This window comes from Ruditapes philippinarum, unplaced genomic scaffold (assembly GCF_026571515.1).
Source record: "Ruditapes philippinarum isolate M1 unplaced genomic scaffold, ASM2657151v2 ctg97_1_1_1_1, whole genome shotgun sequence".
In the NCBI taxonomy this organism is placed as follows: domain Eukaryota; kingdom Metazoa; phylum Mollusca; class Bivalvia; order Venerida; family Veneridae; genus Ruditapes; species Ruditapes philippinarum.
In genome coordinates, this window is record NW_026859231.1 from 67,631 (window position 1) to 81,918 (window position 14,288).

Sequence of the window (14,288 nt, forward strand, 5' to 3'; positions counted from 1 at the left end):
AATGTGTGTTAACTGTGCTGCATAAACTGTACCAAACACTGTGAGAAATATTTATATCAAATAAGGTATCTCTCATGTCTATTTCAATTGCTTATCCTTTTCTCTCTGAATCACATTTTGTTGTAAAACACTGTTTTTAAAGGGACTCCACTAAGTTTTTTGACATGAAGGGTGGAAATGCCGTGGTTTCTTTTTCAAGATTTTTGTTTAAGTGTATGTCAGTATGTACCAATAATTTGTGTGCAAAATTAAAGGTAATAAGCTTACTCCACTTTTCAGAAATAATCAATTTTATTGCACAACTGACCCAAAATGAAAGCCCTACACCTTTAATCACTAAAATTTGCCCCAAAACCGCATGTAATGCGTTTGCAACCAGCATGGATCCAGACCAGCCTGCGCATACGCACAGTCTGATCAGGATCCATGATGTTTGCTTACAAACCCTATTACAAGTAGAGAAACTGATAGCGAACAGCATGGATCCTGATCAAGCTGCTCGGATGCGCAGGCTGGTCTGGATCCATGCTGGTCGAGAACCCAGTATGTTGGTTTTGTCATGGCGCAGCTCATATTATCTTTTGCACAGTTTTCCATTTTAAGAGCACCTTTTGATTGATTAAAAGAATTTTAAGTTTTATAATTTTAGGCTTCTAGACCTCAGTGGAGTTACTTTAATGAATTAATAAACTTATAAATGTCATATAATTGTAAAAACTGTATCCATTTATAGCACCATCAGTTGTATAATGTAAGACAATCTTGTTACCACAAATAGTATTTTCATCATCATCATCAAATCCAGGTAATATACAGTGAACTAAACAAACTATTAATGTTCATACAACAAATAAGTCACTAATACAATTACAAACTGAATAACAAATAATTGAACAGCTGTGGTTTTTACGAAAGTTATCAGCTTTCAAATTTAATGTCCACACAGGCACACAGTAATACGTGTAAAATATCTTATGAATTACCTACACCTCATTACTCTAAAAATTTGATTATCTGGTTTTGTTTAAAGACCCATTATGTCCCAGGAACAATTTTATTTTTATTTCTCTAAAGGTTATTTTTATTTCTTGTGTCCTGTTACAGTTTCCAAAATGTTACTCATTGGCCAATTAAATGAATTATTATGAACCATTTTTGTTTCTGTTGCTTTTTGGAATTTAGTACATTTATAGAGATTTATTATTTTGTATGGAAATCAAAATACTACTTTGTTTACATTTTGCTTCTTTTATGACAAATCATTTCACATTTCATTTATTTCCTAAAGGTTATAATCTTCTAACATGCTGTAAAACTATTATTTAAACTTTATAAAACCAATATTTTCCCATTTTAAATGAATTTATTCATTTCTTTGGCATAATGGGCCTTTAAAGAGAATGAAAATATAAATCATTTCTTAGGCATAACATAGGCCTTTAAGTAAACATAACAAAATTTACTTCACTTTCCTAAATAATTCAACAAAGTTTCAGTTACAAGTCATATGAAATGGACAGTGTAACAGTTACTAAACACAGGCTAAATCAACAAGAGCTGTCCGTAAGACAGCGCGCTCGACTTTTTTAGTGCTTGCCTATAATACAAAACATTGACAGTTAAGGGCCATAATTCAAATAAAATCTTTGACAGAATTACCTTCTCCTGGACATGTTTGGGAATCATGATTGTAAACAAGTATTCCAACTTTCAAATTAATATCTCAAACAGTTCAGTCAAAAAGTGGACTGGTACTAAAAACTTAACCAAGATTCTAAGTCGATAAAAGGCCTTAATTTTTAAAACAAATCCTTGACAGAGTTACCTTCTCTTGCGTACAGATGGGGGTAATGATGTGAAATAGCATTAAAAGTTTCAAAGCAATATCTCAAAGGGTTAAGGCAATAAGTGGATTTTACCCATATTCAATGTATTTTCTAAGTCAAAAAGGGGCATAATTCTGTCAAAAACCTTGACAGAGTTATGTCCTCTTGTCTGTTGATGAAGGTCGTGATGGTAAACAAGTATGGTCAGTTTCAAAGCAATACCTCCAATGGTTTTGAAATAAAGTGAGGTGGTCCAAAAAACTTAACCAAGCTCAATACACTTTCTAAGTCAAAAAAGGGCCATAATTCTGTCAAAAACCTTGACAGAGTTATGTACTCTTGTCTGTAGATGGAGGTTATGATGGTGAACAAGTATGGTAAGTTTCAAAGCCATACTTGTAATACTTCTGAAATAAAGTGGGGTGGTACGAAAAACTTAACCAAGGTGTGACGCCAACGCCGACGCCGACGCTGGGGCGAGTAGGATAGCTCCCCTTTTCATAGAAAAGTCGAGCTAAAAATGAATGATATAGTTTGATCATTAAAGGTTTTATCAAAAAAATCTTACTTATTGGCCAAACTCTTGATAAAAAATAAATATATAATATAATAAACAAAAAGAATAATCACTACCACTGATTACATAACAAACTTCTCATTGATACAACCAATCAAAAACATTGTTTTGTACATTTAGCTATTTCAATTACCACAATAAAATATATGTGGAATCACCTGTTTATTCTAAGAAAAGAATGGTGATTTTATCAGAAAAATTGAATACAAAAAACAAAAAGTAAAATAAAAAAAAAATTTGAACTTCAAATTGTACAGCTTTTCACAAAAGAAAAACAGCAAAGTTATTTTCAATTTTGGCCTTTACTTATGTAAATCATATATTCAAATCACAATAATGTTTATGGATTAACATTAAAAAAATATAAAAAAATGTAGAAATATACAATGCTGATACCAAAATGTGTTGTTTTTATCACAGATCTTTCAAAAAAATAAGAATAGGAACTTGATATCTGAACAAACAGATATAATTTTGATTGTAGTTCTAACAAACTCTTCTCCCTTGTATTCACACAAGCTCAAGTCAATTGATAACAATATACTGTTGTTATTGTTGTTCTAAAAGCTGTTGTTGTTGTTTTTTCAAAGTTGTTGTTGTTTTGAAACACATATTCTGACTCATGTGATGTAACAACTGTCTTACTTAACTGATGGAGGGGTAGCCAGGGATATATTTTTATGCAGCATTTCAGAAACAGCCAATCTGAATGACCTCTGAACTATTGTAATGAAGTGTGATAACTTAGCATAGAATACTGAAGAAATAACTAATAAAATTGCATGTACATTTATAATAGATTGGTACAATATATACATATATAAATGCATGTATAGAGATTTTTATTTATGTACCTACTTTATCAAAAAATGTGATTTGTAAACATTTTGAAACTTTATAATCATTGAAAGTTTAAGAATATTCCTCTATAAAAACAATACAAAAAAGTTCAGTAACAAATAAAGGCCTTAACAATTTTGATATACATAATTATGTAACTAGTATTCAAAATTATCACATTTTTCTTACATTTGAGGGATAACAAGAACTGGACCATTTACTGTTTGGAGTTGGAGACTAGATATAAGTTATTTTTGTTTTGATCTCCATGACTATTCTGAGGGTGCTTGGTCTAATCCATTTTTTGACATCATAACAGCCCATGTTGACTCTTCTGTTTTCACAAGGGTTAGAATAACAAGGTCTTTTTTGTACTGAAAATATACAACATTATAAGTACATATAGCAGAGACATGACACACTTTTTCTATCAAATTTCACACCTCTAGTCTTTAAAATACACTTAAAGTGGCCTTCAGCTTTTCTTTTCTGATGGAATAAAATTTGTGTTGTTTCAAACTAAGTGTTTCATTAATTTTATCTTTAACAAGCAATTATCATAGTATTGCAAGCAATCCATAAGTCCCCTACCGGTTAGAACCCCAGCAACTCTCTGATGGGCCATTGGCCAGTCAATTTTACCAGTGAATGAATGACATGAATGAACTTAAATCTTTTGAGTTCTAAGTTTTTCTATATCACAGTAATGTGTTAAGTTTCCCTGCCTAGTAAGAAAATTATGTTTATACAACCTTGTCATATTATTACGATGTGGGATTTTAAAGTAAATCCTATAAGGAATGAAGAAGTTGGAGTGAATAATACCAATTTCTTGAAAAAAAACTAAGTTCAAGGGGGACATAATTCTGGAAATAGTCTTGCTAGAGTATTTAACCTTCTCAAAAATGTTGAGTGATAATAAGAAACATATATATGAAGTTTGAAGTAGATACATTAGGAAATAAAGAAGTTATTTAAAAAAAAGACAACATTTTTTTCATAAAAATTCTAAGTTCAAGGGAGGTAATACTGATAATTGTTGTGCTAGAATTCGAACATTATGTTTCTGAAATATGCATACAAGTTTGGGAAGCATAAAATTGGTGTATAAGTACACGTCTCTTCAGGTTGTAACACAAACAAAATATTAACAGGAAGTGATGTGTATAACACAACACATAATTATAATAGACGTCACATGCATATTTTATTACTTTTTGATTGTACCAGCGGCTATTTCAGGAATTCTATTTAACTCTTAAAGTTAATATGAGGTCATTTGAGCCATCCATAACACAGCACACTCAAATTCTCAGTGCTTGACAGTACAAATATGGGCTTTACTCTGTAAACAGGTAACCCACAGTTATAGGACCTTAGCCACAAAATATTAGATAATCACAGAGAACAAGTGTGTAAATATTCAAACAATTGATTCAATGTCCAGTTTTCAGTTTTCAGAATTTAAAGGTTCCACTACTTACATAATGTTGTAGATATATTTTTCAATTAATTTTTAACTTTTTAATGAAAATCGTGACTTTTGAATTTGTCTGATTTTCAGCGGGCTTGGTTTTTAAAGTACATGACTTGTATGTAAAATAAATACCTCAACTTTGCTTTTTTCTGTATCTATTTCCCCTGGTAATTTGTTTACTTTGTATGCATATTTTGTTGTCTTTCCTTTCTTAATAATGCTAGCACTCATCTCAAGGCCCCTGAAAAATAAATTATGTAAATAGTTATATTATTAATTAAATATCTAAACCTGCTGTATTTCTTAAATGGACTAGTCCAGCTTCAATATTTTGAACTGTCCATTGTCAATGTTAGGATATTAAGATGAAAATATGAGGTTAGTCAGCCAACAGTAAAGAGCCTGGTCAGGCTGCATGTCAAAGGCTTATCACTTTCAGTTCAAGCAGGGTAGGTGATAGCATTGTACTGTTCATATTAAATGTTTTATTGTCAAAATAATCAATTCATTACAGTTGTAAAAATCTTTAAGCTCTAAATTTCTTGAGTTTTGAATAAAGAACATTTTATAATTCATATCATAAATGGACTCATTTATCATACTTAGGAAAATTTCCAAGAGTTAAAAGCTTACAGTGCAGGCTAAGATTGGATGGCATTGATATGCTAGCAAATGTTCATGGTCAAGTCTGCACTGGTCACAACAGTAGAATCAGTTGCCATGAGAAAGCTAAGGGATTAAAATAGCAACATGTGGCATGAATGCAAATAAAACAAGCAATTATCATAGTATTGCAAGCAATCCATAAGTCCCCTACCGGTTAGAACCCAAGCAACATTCTGATGGGCCATTGGCCATTCAATTTTACCAGTGAATGAATGACATGAATGAACTTAAATCTTTTGAGTTCTAAGTTTGTCTATATCACAGTAATGTGTTAAGTTTCCCTGCCTAGTAAGGAAATAATGTTTATACAACCTTGTCATATTATTAAAATGTGGGATTTTAAAGTAAATCCTATAAGGAATAAAGAAGTTGGAGTGAAAAATACCAATTTCTCGAAAAAAAATCTAAGTTCAAGGGGGACATAATCCTGGAAATAGTCTTGCTAGAGTATTTTACCTTCTCAAAAATGTTGAGTGATAATAAGAAACATATATATGAAGTTTGAAGTAGATACATTAGGAAATAAAGAAGTTATTTAAAAAAGACAACATTTTTTTTCATAAAAATTCTAAGTTCAAGGGAGGTAATACTGATAATTGTTGTACTAGAGTTGTAAACCTTGTCACATATGATGTGGTTGATGACCAGAAACTTATATTTAAAGTTTGAAGTAAACACTTTAAGAAATAAAGAACTTATAGTGAAAAAGCTGAAAAATTTAAAACAGAAATCTTGAAATTCAGGCTATTTGTTGCCATAGCAACCAATATTTTTAACATAGGAAGAAAAGAAAAAGATGTGCATAATTTCCAGACTGCCATCTACCCATATTTCAAGTTTCATAAAAATATTTTTAGTACTTTTTGAGTTATCACTGGATCCAGTTTATGTGTTAAATTTGCCATATTTTCAGACTATTTGTTGCCATAGCAACCAGAATTTTCAACATAGGAAGAAAAGAAAAAGACGTGCATAATCTCCATACTGCCATCTATCCATATATCAAGTTTCATAAAAATATTTTCAGTACTTTTTGCGTTATCGCGGGATCCAGTTTTGTGGACGGACGGACAGACAGACAGACGGACAGACGGAGGGTAAACCTAAAGTCCCCTCCGGTTAAACCGGTAGGGGACTAATAATGTACCTACATGGTATCAAATTTTACATCAACCTCAGCTTCCCCAGGTTTTGGTTTACCAACACTACTGAACAGTTTCTTTTCTACAGTAAGACCTGGTATCACAAGCTTTACAATGACCTTCGTCATGTCTGTACTCTCCTCGTAATTGACTGAAAAATAAAACAAATTCTTCTAAGAATGTCATAGTGCACTACATAGTGCCCTCAAAGAAAGTCCATACCATGGGTGGTGGAGGTCTATAATTCATTGTTATGAACTAATTCAAGGGTAGAGAACCTGAAAATGTCCCTGTAGGTCACCTCAATATTCTTTACTTAAAATGTTTCTTATCATATTCCATGATCACAGTTCACACTCAAAGTTTTGATAAATGTAGTTTTCAATCGGATACACATCTGCATGTACAATGTACATGTAACCATAGGCCTGTAAGATGCTCAAGTAAGTAAATGAATTAAACTTCAAAAGCAGCATTCAGATTCATGCTTAATATTTTCCTGTAATTTATGAAAAGGTTTTTAAAAATAAATAAAGAAAGAAATTTACACATTTCAAATTACTTTTTATCTCATTTATTTTCCATAAAAAAAACACAACAACAGCAAAACTTAATATATTAGCTATCTACATGAACGAAATAAAGTGTATCCCACTGTAACATTGTGTAACCTTTGCTTGGGTTTTATGTCACATCTACACAGAATGGGTCATATGGTGACGTTCGAACTTAACTGGTGGAGGAAGACCTCAGGTGCCCTTCCGTGTGTTATTTCAGGTATGAATGGGCACCCTGAGTAGGACCACTGACGTTCCATAAGCCAGCTGGATAGCTTCCTCAAATGAAAGAATCTAAAGTGCCTAGCAGGATGAATGTAAGCCTTGTAATTTATATTCCTTGTCATGAGGGTGTGATAATGAATTGTGGATTTGTGCCATATACTGTAATAGTGTATGATAATAAATTATTATAATTGTTACGTCATAACTTTGCTACCGTGTCTTTTCATTGGTTTAAAGCGTCTGCTGTTATTGACACTGATTGACAAGTATACTCGAACCCCATGATACCGGTGGCTCCACTGTACCAGTGTATTCACATATCTCCCGATATTATTGTCAATGCCACCAACTGACTGTTTATATTGACATGCTCCCAGTAAAATTGGCTATTTCAAAGTTTTTAAACATTTTGATAAGTTTCTGAAGAAAATATATCACATATCATACCGTATTTTTATTTTACTATCCTATTCCTCCAGTGCATAAATTGGTCTCTCTACAAAACACTTTTTTTTTTTCAAAAAAAAAAAAAAAATGACAGGTGCTGACGTCATTCAACCTCCATTACATGTCACTTGACCTTTTGACATCATTTTTTGAGGGAAAAAATTAATCTATGGAAAGCCATTAGTGCATATAAAATAGTTTGTGAAAATTGAAAAGTCAGTTTCAGGGAGTCTGTGTAAAGTGCCATATTGATATCTAATGTTCATCATATAGAATTAAAATAGATTCAATGATATAAAAGGGCCAGAAAATCACAGCAACACTAAAATTAAGTGAAGGGAATTTTTGAATCCAGGCACATGGTATAATCAGAGCAACAGATAAGCTTTAAAAGTTAATTGGGTATATTACTCCATCATTTCCTTTGGAATTGGGTATTGGTTCCATTTAATTAAGTATTCCAAAACTTGATACCCTATGATTTCAAGATCAATTGGGTATTCAATTATGAAGATATGAATTTTATGGTTTCTATCAATAAAATTTAAACTGTTTTAAAAAGAAAATAGGATTAACAATTTACTAGAACTTTTCACAATTGTTTTATTTTTTTTATAAAATGCTCATCTTATACTTGATAATATTTTTAACAAGTTCGTTTCCTGACTGTCTTTTGATTATTTGTCACTGTTTTGCTTCAAATCATTTTCCCTTTTGTACGACTCCATGCATTGTGTACACCGGTCTTACCGATATTTGAGAGACCGGTGTGTATACAATGCGACTCCATATTGCTTTCAAAGCGTCTATTGATACAGCTGGGACCTACTTATTGACGGTCTTCGCAAAATCAACGGTCTCTGTCGGTCTGTAAAGACCGTCGACCTGAGTAGACAAATTGACGGTCTCATGCTTTATTGATATGGCTTAGTCAGTCTTTTGAGACTGGGGACCGTCGAAGACCGGAAACCGTTGATTTGTTAGCATTGATTCGGGAATATTCGGATAGCATGCATATCAATATAATTTGTTCAAAACTACGAGCGTGCAACAGATTAATTTTGCAGTGATGAAAATGACAATAGGCATGGGTTTTTAAGACAATTTTATTTTTTTAATGGGTTTTGATAGTCATATGCATTCTTAAAAAATCAATTGCCTATTTTATAAAATTAATTGCGTAAATACGCAAATACGCACCTTATCTGTTGCTCTGTATAATATACACCTGTAATTGGGATGAAAAGATTGTAAAACAGAGATCCTTTGGGAGTATTAAAAGATGAACAGTAATTTATTGAAACACACGCTTTTATGTTGTTTTAAAGTTGTTTTTTTTTTTTCAGATATGAATACAAGAATGCTAAAATGATATATTTGCTATTAAAATTGCAATAGCTTTCCATTTAAATAAATTTTTACCAGTGCACCAGTAGCATGAAGTCTGTTTAACTACTTTATACAAAATGGTCAACCATTGTTTACATTTGTAATGAGCGAGAATTTCAGAGTAACAGAACTTTGTAATGTATTTTTAAGAGGATTAAATGTGAATGAAGTTGTTTATTCCTTCTTTTTTTCAAGTCAGTAAAATTTTATCTGAAAAACACCTTGTATGATCACCAGTATCGTGGAGACCCGGGCTATATCAAAAAAGTATGCGCTATAATGGATAGTTTATTCAATGCCGATGTCGAGTGTTTTTTTTTATTAAGGGATGTCTGGGAGATTAACTTTAACATTAACTGATGATGCATTTATTATTTTATACCATAATGCCTCGCCCTGAAGGCATGTCACATGCGACAAACGTTAAACGGCTGGCTAGAACCCTGAAGTATGGTAGTTCTAATTAAAGCAGGTCCCAATTAAAGCTGTGTTTAAAATTAATTAATACTTTGTGCAGGCATATAATTTTATTTAAATTGAATTCTTGAAAATAAATTTGCAGTGAAACTTCCATACAATTAACAAATGTGTAGTAAAACGTCAAGTGTCAACCTTTCCGGTGTGTACAGTAAGGTACGTCCAGGTCATGGTGTCAACCGTTTTGATGTGAAACGTGTTTAGTACGAAATGTCTTGTCTCTTGGATGTGACTGTGAAACACATAGGATCGCGACGACCAGCCCCTCGACATTAATTGCTATGTTATACGGGGAAGTCAAAGACCGGGCCCGCGAAGCGGGTCCGGGCTTTGGTTTGACCGGCTATAGACTACACGTGTATATGTAAAAGAAAATCAAATAAAAAACAATTAAAAAATATATAGAATTCTATACCTATCAATGAAATTTTCAGTGTCAGTTCTAGTCGGGCGCCGCCATTTACAATGTAACTCAATGATAATACTAATAGGCAGGGTATTCGGATAACGGAACAAATCTCAACTTTTCGGATAAATAGTAATCATCGAGTGTTCCGAGTGAAAACGGAAGCGGTGTATGTAATACCGAATAACACCTTTAAAACGGAAAGAATGAAAGGAATTTTAAACGACTTCCCCGTTCATAGGCCTTGCCTAATTTCATATTATAAAATTACTATCTCTACTGGCATGCGAGCAGTTCCCGTACAAAAATCATAGTTACTTAAACATTATTTTTTATTGCGCTCACTCACCAAAATTTGAATGTTACACATCAATATTCGGCTCGTCACACAAATCATGGAAATTCCATCATGTTCTAAACATAGAATAACCCTTACTTATGAGGCCTCATATGGGGTACCGAAATTATCCATTATTTTGTATGAAGAGAAGTAGTTCCCGTACATAAAATCTAACCCATTATAATTATACAATTTTATTATATCGGACCTATTTTTCATTTACAATTGTTGAACAGACCATTATCTAAGAGATAAATAGATGTAATTCAGGAAATAGAACGTAGACTAAACGCGGGTATCTATTACCCGGTACCGTTACCCCAACGCATTCACATGCAATAGCATGCTTGTATGCATGATATTTTACGCATCAAAGGCATAAAATTATTTTATATTGTAATATTGGTCAAAATTCTGATGATTAAACAAGTTTTCATCACATTGCCTACTTATTTGTAAACAGGTGGTATTAGTGGAAAACCCTTTAACAAGCCTCACGTGTAAGTATTTTCGCGCATGCGCGCAATGACGGAATCCCCCAGAGAAAACAAGGTCACGTTTTGACGACGCACAGGTGAAAGTGATTTAAAATGAGACTTTTTATACGTACTGCCAAACTGACACTTAGATTTTGTCTCGTTTATGTATCTGCTTGATTTGAAATGAATTTTTGAAGAATGCAGGTAAAAATCGAGCGTTTAAATGAAAAATACGGGTACTGCTTCTGTACGGGAACTGCTCGCATGCCAGTAAAGATTAGATCTACATCAAAATTTATTTTCAATTTGTTTTCATCGAAATTATACAAGGTAGACAGACGTTTCACTATTGAGACGGTTCACACCCAGACAGTTCACACCAAGACGTTTCACTCCCAAATGGGAGTGAAATGTCTTGAAGACGTTTCACTCCCTTTTTATACCAAAATTATTTTGATACTTATGATATACTAACATAGACCTAAAATATTGAATTGAATTGAACTAAAATAGACCTTAAATTTAATAAATTAAAAAGGAGGATTTCAATTTTTTGTCAATGGCTTAAAACTCAGTTCTTTAAGTTCTATCATTTCAGTTATCTTATTTTCTTTATTGTTTTGAAATAAGGTGTTTTTCTATTCTTTGATCCAAATGTGCAATTATCAGTGATTATCACATTATTTCATTTAAAGAAAAAATATTTTTGATTAAAATAACACTTTAATATAACTAAGTATTTGATCTTTTGTAAACATGGACTCAATAGGCAATTTTAATTTAAAGCATAACAATCTTGTGACATTAACTTTGAGTTACATGTTTTTTGTTGTTAATTTTAAACATCGGATCAAAAATTGTTAAAATATTTTATGCTAGTATAGTGCATTTGTGATATATTTCAAAAAAATTAATGGCCATTGAAATCAGAAACATCTTTAAATAAAATTAGAAGCATTAGGACTTTTTCAATATTTGTCATGTATAATCATTTTTTGTGACTAAAATCAATTATTATATAAACAAAACTTATGGAGAAGTTTCTGTGTTTAAATTGGCTGTTGTCAAAAAATATTTTAATGGTCTAATAAACAACTGATTAGTAAACTGCTGTGTTTATACAACTGATTTAATAGTGTGTCAAACTGTTAGTTGATTGTCTCAGTGTTTATACAACTAATTAGCCAATGAGATAACACCACAATTACTTAAGTTTTTTTAATGGGTTTAATAAATTGATGAAGAAAATAATTTTAAAAAATAATTTATTTTATAGTTTTTATACACATGTTTTGCATTTCATTGTTTAAGACTTACAAAAAATAATCATTACATAGTCAATATATTTAATATATCGATATTTTTTATTATTTGAGTGATACATGTATTTATTACTTTACTGGTAATGATTTCAATATATTTAAACTGATACTTACAATATAGATGTTTTTGTTGTTCTTTCTATGTTATTCTATTTTTTTTTATTTACTATAAATAGAATTTTCTCATGTTGTTACACTGATAATAAAAGTGATATTTCAGAAATGTGTCGTTCTTATCACTCAACCCATAATTAAATGATACCATTGAATTCAACAAAATGAAACATTAAATTGAATTTCCTTTTAACACTGTTTAATATTAATGAAATTAAAATTTGTTAACTTTCCTAGTAAACATCTTTAAAAATTGGGAGTGAAACGTCCATACAATTGACAAAATGGGAGTGAAACGTCTAGGTGTGAACCGTCTTGGGAGTGAAACGTCTCAATAGTGAAACGTCTTGGGAGTGAAACGTCTGACATTCATTATACAACAGTGAACTTTAGCAAGAAGTAGCCTATCTGATATTGATAAGGCAAAAACAAACAAACAGTGAAACACGGAAGTGATTAATTTTGTTTTTGTTTTTTCAATAAAAATTTATCCTGTATGATCCTGCTAACTATAAATGATTTCCGTCAACAGATGCTAAGTAACAATATTAGATATTGTTAATTTTAATCTTGTTAGTGTACTTTTGAACAAGACAAATAAGAAAATAAGACAAATATCAAAATTACTTGATTGTGGACATTTGCATTCTTCTCCGTCAGCCATTTTGGAATTTGATAGGTGGCTTGCCTCCCTTGATAGGTTGAAAACCAAGAAATTGTACCAAATAGCAGGTTGAACACTACTATACATATACTTAATACTGCCAACATGTAGTGTCTAATGATGAAACAATGCAGAAAGTTATTAAATACAAATATGACAACAAATTGTTTACTTGATTTTTAAAACGTGAAAATTTCAAACTCGTCCTCTTTGCTATGTAATTCATCAGTTATCAGTAGCAGCATAAGTGACTGCCATAGTATGATATTTACAACTCTCAAAGAACAGGTTAATACCGTATCTAAAAAGAGAATACCTTTTAGGAGTTACAAAAATTTTGATGAAAATGTTTTTAACACTGAACTAGACAAAGTACCGTTCCAAGTAGCATTTACTTTTGATGATGTTGATGACACTTACTGGGCATATAATAAACTTTTTAATGAAATTTTAGACGAACATGCACCTATAAAACAAAAATATCCTAAAAAGTCTTCACCACCTTATATGAACTCTAAATACAGAAAAATAATCTACCAAACAAGACAGGCACATAACACATATCTGAAATATAAAACAAAAAATAATTGGGAAAAGTATAGAAAACTCAGGAACTTCAAAACAAAAATAAAACGTGAATCTATTACCACCTATTTCATGGAAAGATGTAGCGGGGGCCCAAAGTCTAAAGATTTCTGGCCAACAATCAAACCTTTTTTAAGTCAAAAATCCATTTTGAAAAGTTCAAGTAACATTATTCTTAAGGAAAATGAGTCGCTGATTGCCGATCAAACTAAAGTGTGTGATATGTTAAATGACTTTTATGTAAATATAGCCAAAAATATTGGGATAAATAATCAGACTATTACTCAAAATGAACACCCTAGTATTAAATTAATTAAACAAAACAATAACAATGTACAAAAGTTCAATTTTTCTACTGTAACATCAGAGTCAATTGAAAAACATCTAAAATCAGTAAACCCAAAGAAAGCAACAGGATATGACAATGTACCACCCAAAATACTGAAATGCTCAGCAAATATAATTTGTAAACCTATATCCAAGATAGTCAATAATATGATCAACACAAATTTATTTCCAAACAGTTTAAAAATGGCTCAAGTCACTCCAGTTTTTAAGAAAGATGATCCTTTTATTATGAAAAATTATAGGCCAGTTAGTATATTACCATCAATGTCAAAAATATTTGAGAAAATTATAAATGAACAATTAAGCAACCATTTTGAAAATATATTTCATAATTATTTAGCCGCTTTCAGACCAGGCTACGGATGTCAGACAACTCTTTTGCGTCTAGTTGAGGACTGGAAGATGGC

The 14,288-nt window shown here is 31.5% G+C and overlaps 1 protein-coding gene across 1 annotated transcript; it reads right to left on the reverse strand.

The window, feature by feature from the left end:
- Positions 1 to 200: 200 nt before the first annotated feature.
- Positions 201 to 12,969, reverse strand: LOC132755718 (uncharacterized). Its single transcript, XM_060746635.1, has 4 exons — positions 12,912 to 12,969; positions 6,538 to 6,679; positions 4,853 to 4,961; positions 201 to 3,617 (listed from the first exon to the last, which is right to left on the reverse strand). Exons 1-4 carry the CDS (start codon positions 12,946 to 12,948, stop codon positions 3,516 to 3,518), a joined length of 390 nt encoding a protein of 129 aa, XP_060602618.1. The 5' UTR covers positions 12,949 to 12,969; the 3' UTR covers positions 201 to 3,515.
- Positions 12,970 to 14,288: the final 1,319 nt, after the last annotated feature.

What these genes read in the sequence shown, in the direction of transcription:
- LOC132755718 (XM_060746635.1), bottom strand. Translation starts at nt 12,948, where the DNA reads ATGGCTGACGGAGAAGAATGCAAATGTCCACAATCAA. An exon ending in GATGTAAAATTTGATACCAT is followed by an intron (nt 4,962 to 6,537) that starts GTAGGTACATTA and finishes TTTATTTTTCAG; the next exon opens with GGGCCTTGAGATGAGTGCTA. An exon ending in CAGAAAAAAGCAAAGTTGAG is followed by an intron (nt 3,618 to 4,852) that starts GTATTTATTTTA and finishes GTATATTTTCAG; the next exon opens with TACAAAAAAGACCTTGTTAT.